We start from the raw sequence: 10,796 nt of genomic DNA, 5'->3' as shown, positions 1-10,796 counted from the left end.
TTTTTTAATCATAAGTTACATAGGAGATGTTTACTGATTTAGTTTCGCTTGGTTATAACATAATATGGATATTTCAGAGAATTTTAATTTCCTCCCTTACAAAATTCCTTCTTGGAAATCCCTCAAAATTTTAACTGTTCAAAAACATACCATATTCCTACGATCAGTTTAAGAAAATAAAATACAATTAAAAGATGATAGAAAGTAAACTTATTAATACAAAAAATAACTGGAAAATACATTAAATATAAAAGAAGACCTTAAGTGTGCTCCTGATATTGAATTGAATTCCTCCCCTGCCTCCTCCCAGTCTTTCATTAAACTTTGAGCTATCATCCTGACACAGTATCCACGAAGAGTCATTCTAGAAGAAAAAAATATATGAATTAAGAACTATGGAGTTTTTTATTTTTTGACCTTAAGACAGGATAAGAGGTTTTAAAAATATATAAAAGTTTAAAGGTCAGATGGTGAAACAAATTAATTAAAAACATGTTACCTTAAACAGTTGGTTGCACATGCCATTTTCTCCAATCTTGCAATATCGTCAAGTTTTCAAAATGGGCAATCGGAATAGAAATAAATGTGTTTTCGATATATTCTTGATGTAATGAATTTGAAATAGCATTTCTCTTGTAGCCTTGTTTCTAATCGTTCTCGGCAAGACTGAACAGATAAAAAAAAATTTTTGATGCTATTAAATTTTAATTTAAAAATTAAATTTGCAAAAATTTTACGTTATATGTAAATACTCACAAATTTAACGCGATAACGTATTTTATTTATTTTTTTAAACATTATTGATAAAAGCAGAGCCGCGTTAAACTGGGCTTGGCAGGTTACCTTTTGTACAATACACAGAGCGGTCCTTAAGCTTAGATTCCATTGTCAAACCACCAACTTCATCTCGAAATATCAAAAGCAAAGAAAGTAAATTTCTTCTAAAAACTAAAAATATTTAACTTACCAAATTATTTACATTCTGCTAATTCTTTCCAAATTCAGCGGCCTAATTTCTACAAAGAGATCTGCCGTTCAGATAGACTCCACTCTGGTTGTATGTTTAAAAATAGGAATAGGAAGTGCTCAATCTTGGTACGAGAAAAAAGAAGCACTGATGAATCGTGAGTTTTGCGTGGTTATTATTAGAGTGAGAAATGCTTTATTCAACCATGCTGTAATACACAGCATACCAATCAATCCATGCATACCAATCGGACATAAATACAATATATATATTCGCATGTTATAACAATAGTTTTTTTTCCTTCACAATCAATACTCGTCTACAAAGATAAATACTACAAATACTAAATACAAATATTTTATTTCATTTTTTTCTTTCTTTATTAATTTAACAATTTTATTTCATTAACTTGATAATTTTATCCTCCCTATCTCACTCTCTCAGACCTCCCCTTTCCAGTGACCCGCTATCCACGTTCGATCCGTTAAACAAATTTATCATCAGACAGCAATGTGGAGCCCAACCAAGTACATAATAGTCATCGCAGTAGATCAGTTTATACAAAGAAACAAATAAATATAAAGATTTACGAAAAAACAAAACAAAAAGTTAGTTTAAAAAAATACTTTAATGAATAGATAATTTAAAAGGAATAATTTAATAAATAAATAAGTTAAGGGAATGTATAAATTAAAACACAACTAGACAGGTCTAAAAACTAAAAAAAAAAAGAAATATTAAATATTTAAATAAAGTTAATAAAAATTTATTTAAAAAAAAGGAAATTGTTATGAATTAGATTTTTTTATTTTGTTTTGAATGGCAAATAATAAATTCTACTCAAGCTAATTAGATGCAATTTTTTTTTGTTATCGTACATGTATAATATTACATCATTCATTCTATTATCCCGTTCTTTTTTTTTTTTTTATTTAAATATGGTATATAGTCTAGAAGCAGCTTTAACCGAAATATTAAAATTCGAAGAACGCCCACTACAACAAAAATACAAGTTAAAAACTCCTTAAAATGTAGGCCACTACAGAAGAAGGAAACAGTGCAGGACCAGAATATATATTCATGCTAAAAATCATAAATGACATTCATAAATAGGGGTTATGGAAAAAAAAAAACCAAATATTAGAACCTTAGATCCCCAACCCACAAACTTGTGTATTCCTTCTCACAGAATAATTTCTTCAAAAAAATCTTGTGTAATCCGTGCTACCTCGTCCTGGAATTCTCTACTCTCATCCACCCGTAAAATCTCTTCAGTAACCGCATTTAAATATAAATTCTTTTTTACTACTGTTTAAATCTGTAACGATATAATCGGATTTCCGATACATATATATATGTTTTTTTCTTTAATATATTTTAGTTTATTTTATCTATTAATACATTTAAATATCGAAATGCCAACTATTTTATTGGTTCCTTCAAGTTTTGAGTATTTATAAATATCAAACCTGAAATCAGAACTTGTTTTTATTTTTAATTTAATTTTTTATGTTACTATTTTTATTATTCTGATAGCGTTATTACTATTTAACCATTTTACGCCAGATAGTTGGCACTCAAAGTTTCATTGTAATTAATCCTAGGGGGCTAGACGATATAAAATTACTTTTCATTTCATTTCTATTTCTGTATTTTAAACTTGTAATAATTAATACTGGACATTGACAGGAGGATTTTATATGATATTTTAATGTTGATTTTTTTTATAAGAAGAAAAATGATTAAATAATAAAATTTATAGATCTATAGTGGCAAAAATGGGCACGATTTCGAGAAAGCAGTAGGCTTGAAGCCGATTAAATCTGGCGCTGCATGCCCATGCCGAAGGATGTCCTCTAAAGTTTAAACAGTCTATTAGGGCAGCTAATGCCATTAAATGCAGTGAGAGTGGGGTTAATAGGGCTTTAGTAGAGGGGGCTAGTTTCAACCAGTCGCCCCGAAATGGATTATGTTGAAGGTAAGAATCTTAAATTATTCATTGAAGAAATGTCTCATTTAATTAAAAATTGTGTTCTTATTATACCTTTCCATTAACAAATAAAACCAAATAACGTTTCAGCCTTCCAACAATGTCTTAAAAGATGCGTTGAAGCGTTGGTCCATCAGAATATTTACCACTGATGCATTTAATTAAGGAATCGCTCCACTCTAACTTTATGCATAGAAATAACAACCCTTAATATTTTTCAAAAATATTTTGCCTGCTATGTTGTTACAGTAAAAGCTGTTAATATAATTTGTATGCAATTACGGACATACATGTCGATACAGAACAAATACGTTTTATTTAAGTTCCGTCTTTCGAATCTACTGTAATAGCTAGAGCTCTTTATATTTAGTATTAGTAAATAAACGTTTCTATTGTTTTGGTCTTTTCAATCTATTTCTAAAAATAATTATCTTCACTCTTAAATTAAAGAAACACTATAAATGTATTTTTTTACGAATTAAAAAAGACAAATATATTTTTTATTCCATGAATAATAATTTTTCATAATACTTTGCTTGGAATCATTACTATTTTAACTTTTCATTCAGTTATTCAAAAAGATCTCGAAATTTTTTATTTATGGTTTATTTCTTAATTATTATTATTGCTTAACCCGACAATGAAAATAAACAATAAACTAATAACTCATAAATAATGTATTTAACTAATCTAAGAGATGAATGCCTTAATATAATTGTTCTAATTTTTAAAAATAATTTTCGCAATCCTAGTTTCGATGTTATCACAACTCAGTAAAGTGGTTAGATTCTTTTTTTTTTTTTTTTTTAAAGTCAAAATCAATGTAGCTTATCAAAGAATCTGATCCTATTTTGAAACCTGGCATTTTACATTTTAATGGGAAGTTGGATCGATAAAAGTCCATGCTGCAAAGAACACTTAATTTACTGGTCGTGAAATCTGTGCTGTTTTAAGTCGCAAGGTTATACAACATATAGTCACTATAATTACATCAAGGGAGTGCCTTCTTTGTGTGTCCAATGTAAATCAGCGCACTTGCTGTCACTCTTGGGCTAGAAGTTTCTAATTGTTCTGTTATCTAATATTTGTTAATGCTATTATTTTAGTTCCTGCCAATCAAATAAAATGAGTTATTATATTTTAAGTACGATAAAGATATCAAAATCTGTTTTTTAATAAATGTCAATGATGTGATGAATTTTTATATCTTTAAAAAGATAATATGTATTAATTTGGCCTGCATGTTGTGGTCTCTGGCTTGAAATAATCTTAGATAAATTGGCGCCCAAACTTAAAAAAAAATTAGCATATTTAAAAAAAATAAAGATTTTTTCGGAACGCACTTCTTTTTTTCTTTTAAAAAAGAAAATTATTTTTTAATTTGCGTTAAGGCAAATAACGGGATATTGTTAGTAAATCGATGGTCAACTTCAAATTGTTTAAAATCGGTAACTTTATCTAATACCAATTTCAAATATGTAAAAATTAATATTAATATGCCTGATTTAGTTCTGAAAAAGGTTTTAATTAATACTGAAAGGTGATGTAGATAAACAAAGAGGATTAATAAATAAAGAATTAAAAGATGTGGTAAAATCTTAAGTAAGTTTTCAGTCGAAACCATAAAATTTGTACTGTGTGTGAAGTTTAACTTTGAATCATGTCAGTTCTTAGTTTTTAATGTTTAGATTATGAATAAAAATTGTTGAGTGAGTCAATTATCTAGTTTTATTAATTTATATAGTTAATCCAAATGTACTGCATCTGCCTTGTTGAAGAATAATGTAATAAATTGCTTGAAATATTCAATAATAGTTTATTGAATATATTATATAATCTTGTAACCAAGTGATGAAACCCATAGATTACTTGAAATGTAGCTTTTGTCAGACTAGATACGTATTAGAGATTAATTTTATTACTTGTTTTCATGTTTTATATTTGAGTTTTGAATAATTAGTTTTTAAAGAAAATAAGCTGTAAATTAATAAATAACAATTAGGTTAGTTATAATTTCAAAAACTATTGTAATAATTATATTAGTAAAAATACAATAAAGATTTGAATGATTTAATATTACGTTTTATAAATTCTTAGTAAATTAAGTCTATATTTGAATCTACTAATCTTTTCACATTATAATATGGCCTTATCTTATCTTTTTTATGAATACCAATTATTATGACAATATAAGGATATATTAAGATTTTCTTTATCTCACTTCTTAAAATTTAAAATATACATTGGGAAGTGTACTATTGTTATAAACTAAAGTTTTATTTAGGTCAATACCGTAAAATAGTCCTTCAATTCTTTTTTTCAATATAATTTTTATAATGTGTTCTTTTTTCGCTGTTTTTTTATAGCTTTATTTAGGACTAGAAAGTCATTTTTTTAACAATAAGTATATTATTAGATTTGTCTTTCTTGAGTATACTAATTTTCTAATAGTTTTGAAAGCTTCATTGAAGGAGTTGCCGTCAAAATCGAATTGAGGGTCTTTGGGTGATAACTGTATCAATATTACATTTGTTATTCAGTAATATAATCAGCGTAAAATAGTTTCTTTCGAACTTGGTTTTGTTATTTTAATCTTTTTTTATTGTTTTTTTTTCACATTAAACACATTTTGAATTATTTAAAATAATATTGACTCTTTGTCTGGCTTGTTTATCGCTTTTAACCGTACTAAACACGCCTAATTCCTGTGATGAATGGGGTCTATAACTATAACACAACTAGACAACTGTCCGAAATGTGGGTCCATTCATGAGAATGATATCATCCATCCTTTACCATTTACATTTATAGACCCTACAATTTATATAGATGCTATAATTTAATCTGTAAGAATTTGTTACATTGAATCTAAATATCTATTTTTTTTATTGGCGTAGACAATGAAGATGATCGACTCATTATTATTTGTAATATTGTTATGCTCAACTTAAAATTTTAGAAGTGTATCCCAGATCAAATTTCATTAATAGCAGCATCACTCCACCCTTTACAATTACTGACTAAACCCAATAATATTCCTGATTTTCTTACTTCCTTTTTTTTTTTTGTATATACAATACTGTAAATTGAGTTGATTTTTGTTTTATGTTAAAATCAATGTAGCTTATCAAATAGTTTGATTTTATTATGAAACCTAGCATTTTGCATTCTAATGGGAAGTTGGGTCAATAAAGGTGCAGTTGTAAGAACACTTAATTTACTTAATAATTTTCTTACTTTGTGTTTTTTCTTTCATTCTTTTATTTTTTTAAATTTCTGTCCATTTTATTTTCATATATAAAGCAAAATTAATCCATACAATGCATTTATCACGTTGGTTTCAAATAATGCTTAAAACTGGCCAAGTACACCATTCTGTCGCAGATACACTTCGAAAGGGAGAAAAAGAATATAAATTTCTCAGTAATGAAACTGTTAAAAATCCTACTTTATAGATAATCTAACTGTAATTTTCAATCAAATAGTACTCACCCATATATATAAATATATATAAAAATATAAAGAAATACTAATACATTAGAATGAATAGAAACCTGTGGCTTAATATCACATTAAGCCTAATTTTTTGCCAAGATAGTTAAATTACGTGTTATTTAACTGCTTTTAGAAGAAATTTTTTATCTCATGATTATCTCGTACCAAAAATATTAATCTAAAATTTGAAAATGGACCGCTGGTTTTGGAATGCTGCGTCTCAATTAATGGCGTAATTGACAACAGAGTTTATTAGTAGAGTTTATATATCACACACGTCTATTTTAGTATTTCATATAATCTGCTAGAAAAACTGAATATACAGAATCTGAAACCTTTTACCACCACATAACTGACTTACAATCTTATTAGTAATAAAATATTTAAGCCAGCAAAAGATAGGAGAGATATGCATATCCACGCCTAAAGGATGATTACTACATTATAGCATTACTCTCTTATCAACTTGCTAATCAGATGTAATAAAAATATTCTTAAAATAATTATTTTTAAAAATATTATTGGTAAAATGATAAAAACATATGTCTACATCTCATAGAATAACAGCTATTTACTCATTAAATGGTAAACTCATTAGGGACGAATATGAGTTACACCTTATATTTATAAATGCAAGTTTTAAAAGAGGAAGGAAATATCGCACTGGACTTACTTACCTATTACTAGTCACTTAAGACCAGAACTATGTGTGTACATATTTATAATTATTTACTTTGGCGTTATGGTCTATTTGTTGAGCCTCTGCATCGCCACCCCATCTTCTCTACATTTTGATTCTTCTATCCAGCTTCGGTGTAGACCTTGTGACTTAAACAGCCTATACTTCATAACCCTATTCTCTCAAATCCAAAAACCCACTTTGGCCATCGTACAACATTCTGAGTCATCTACGAAGAATGATCGCGTGATTTTCTTCAGATCTACCGGCGTTGTTGATATATGCATAGACCTCTCGGGGATTGTACTTTCCAATTAAGTTTGTTTAGTTCTGTGGCATATTTGTTGTTCCTATCCGTCCATTGTGCTCGCTCGTGTACTCTTGTTGACTTCTGCGGCGACCATTGTTCAATAGGAGCGTCCTGATGGATTGCTTGCCCCGCCCATCTTAACCTCCTTGTCCCCATGTCACTGCAGAATCGATAAGTGAACCCTCCTAGAACATTCTACTTAATAAGACCTTGATTCCATATCGCTGCAGTTACAAGGTAAAAGAGAGATACATATTTATTTACTCTTGATAAATAATTATCAAAGACGGATTAAGCCAGTACGTGGCAATTAGTAAGTGATACTTGTAGAGCCTAAAAACTTCTTCAAAGCAAAAATATGTTCACGGTAGCCAGGGCAATAAAAATTTTTACAAGCTAAATACTTCTGCTCTAGATGTGAGGCTCCAAAAAAGTGGGTCACGTAGCATTTGCTACGTGGTTAATGCGGCTTTGATTGAACTGAATTAAGATATCTAAAACTACACATCCCCTAGAAAAGTATATAGCAACTCATTTGAAAAATAATAAAATTGTCTATGATACAAAACTAAATTTATCAGATTCGGATCTGTATTACAAAAAATAAATTTACTTTGGATTCATTAGTATTTTGTTATTCTATATGCATTGAATATTGATCACTATATATCAATAACGATTGTCGATTATTATTAACAATATTATAGTTATTAATGTTGGTTCTCTTTACCCTTTATATAATGAACACAGAAGTAAAAACGGTATACACACAAAAAAGGCAATCCTTCCCGGCTTTTTTTTTACTTACCTCCTTTATTTAATATATAAATTGCAAAATTAATATATACACAAGCATTTAGTGTCCTTCCTTTGACACATGGCATTATAAGGGGTATTACTTCCAACTTTTGACTCAGTTGCTTAAAACGGGAAGAGGAGACTTAAAGATAGTTAAATCTAACAATATTTAAAAAGCGCCTGAAATTGGAAGACAGTGTAAAGTCATACTATTATTATTATACATTCCCTTTGGTTTCATCATACTATTATCAGTATAGTTTGATATCAGATCTAATCACTTGGCTGAGGTATTAAAATCGTTTCTTTTAAACGAGGAAGTGAAATATTTTATGGCATAAAATTTATAATGCTTACCTCATTGTTTTCTATTGGAAATCCATAATTATCAATATTATTCTTTGAAATCTTGTGGAAATTACGGGCAAGAGATTCAGTTGAGGAAGATATCCTAAGGTATCGTCTCTCTTAGGGTTCCCAACACAGATAGCGAAATAGGCAGTGAAGCAGTGCAGGTTATATCGGGGACATGCCTCTTGATCTCCTCCTGCTAGAAGAAGTGATCGAATATGTTTCGAGAGGGAATGCTCAACAGGATTTCCAGAAAATCATTGGATGAGGATTGGTGAACCAGTGTTTCAAGGATTTCCTTCATGTGTGGAAGATGTCGGTGGGTTCTTCCTCCTCAAGCTTGATGGTTGGACGAGAAGAAGTAGACCACAGCCAGAAAGACCTCTGGAAGATAGAGGTAAACCTCTGCCAGGGATTTAAGAGTGCTTTCATTTGTGTGAAGAAATTATATTTATGTATATTGTTAATTGCAGTACTATGTTTAAAGCAACTGTACGTAACATCCCACAATTAAATGAAATGAGAATATACTTCACCCTCAGACATTATTCCTCCACGTTATCATTGTTACTGGTGTATCAAGAATCGTTTTTCAAGGAGCTTATATTTTTTATAATTATATCATTCCTGGAAACCGTTTTATGTTTCATGAGATTTATAATTTTGTTTTATGAATGACTCAATCTTATTAATCCTTCATTAAAAAAAAAAAAAGAAAAAAAATTAATAAACATACATTTTTTACCTAAAGGGAATATCCGTTTATAATTTTAAATGAACATATTATTCAAAGTATTTGTGTGATTGTATATTCAATTTATATTATTTTATATTCAAGGTTTACATCAGTAAATATTGGTTAAATTATGGAAACATTAAAAGAGTAATATGAACAAAGGAGTCTTATAAATAATTCTGATAGAACATCATTCAAGTCATATAGTGGTTAAGGTATAGAAGTGTATCTGGAGAGCTAGTGAAAAGAGACCTTGGCTTCATTTATCTTGGTTTATTGGATCCAAAATGGGGTCGTAAAAATTCTGATGAAAATGGAAATTATAATTTATGGAATAATTTTTTATTGTACTTATTTTTGTCCTAATGAAAAGTAGCAGTATAAAATGTATTTTATTATCTTTTTTGTTATTGCAAATTATAACCTAAACTATTTGAGTTCATGTACCACTTGACATCGGGCAATGTTTTTTTCTTGATAGAGATAGTTTACCGTAGGTTAGGTCTCACAATCCTTATAAAATAAAATCAAAAATAGTGTTCCAAGTATATTACATTCAGAAGATAATTTCAAGTTTTTTTTTTTTATCTATGCTGTTCATTTCGCTTTCCAACTCAAAAAAAAATAATAATGAGTTTTCATTTAATCATTAATTTTTCGGTTGAATTATACATCTCAGTTCTCATTACCGAGACGTGTTCCTAAAAATGTATTATTTATTTTAACACCCAATTAAATATAATTACGTACTCAATTATTTACTGAAAATAAGTACCATAACAAAAAAGTAATGGCTCATTCTTTTTAAAACGGAAGTTTTGAGTATTCATTGTATTTTCTTGCTACTAGAATAATCAAAACTTTAACACTGGTCACATTTTTTTTCATACTTGACAATATAATGTATTTTTTATGGTATTTTCTTCTTATATGACAAGTGGCAACCCGGCAAAGAAGATACCATCCTTGTCCAGTAGCCCACCTTTCAGCTTAGTCACAGCAACCATTAAACATAAAATTAATATTTTAGCTTAGTATTCCTGTTCCCTATTACTGACTCCTTTAGGTTACTTCTAGAGTATTCACTTTCTTAGTGATTTTTTAAAATTAATTATTCTTTTTCCCTATAAAATACCTCGAAAACTTGGATTTGTTTTTTTAATATATAGTTCTATTAATTTTGAATTGGAAGGCTCACAAAATTCAAATTCGAGACAACCTCCTAATTCCTTTAATTGTGGTGGTCAATTCCTTTCGTAATGTCATTTTAAGGTCATAATGGTATGGTTATGAAAACATGATTAATAATCAGTTACTTTACTTACTGTGTTTTGTACATTAAGAAAGTTGAGATTACAATACAAACGGTTTCAAGATAAACTGGTTTAAAAAATTTTCGTTTTTCTACAGTAAATTTTTTTTTATACTCTGTTTTTCGGACCTAACTCACTTTATACAGTAGTCACAGGT

At 28.6% G+C, this 10,796-nt stretch overlaps 1 protein-coding gene across 1 annotated transcript in view; it reads left to right on the top strand.

Annotated features, from left to right (window-relative positions):
* Window positions 1-2,890: 2,890 nt before the first annotated feature.
* zyd (sodium/potassium/calcium exchanger zydeco) overlaps window positions 2,891-10,796 on the top strand; it is a 71,037-nt gene continuing 63,131 nt past the window's right edge. The window contains exon 1 of the mRNA XM_014438665.3: window positions 2,891-2,945. Coding sequence (XP_014294151.1) covers window positions 2,930-2,945 — 16 coding nt within the window. The 5' untranslated portion in view covers window positions 2,891-2,929. The remainder of the gene's footprint in view (window positions 2,946-10,796) is intronic.

This window comes from Halyomorpha halys, unplaced genomic scaffold, assembly GCF_000696795.3.
Source record: "Halyomorpha halys isolate HHAL.00 unplaced genomic scaffold, Hhal_1.1 Scaffold64.1, whole genome shotgun sequence".
Taxonomy (NCBI): domain Eukaryota; kingdom Metazoa; phylum Arthropoda; class Insecta; order Hemiptera; family Pentatomidae; genus Halyomorpha; species Halyomorpha halys.
Note: the sequence above shows the minus strand (reverse complement) of the source record. Positions and strands in the feature narration are given on the sequence as shown.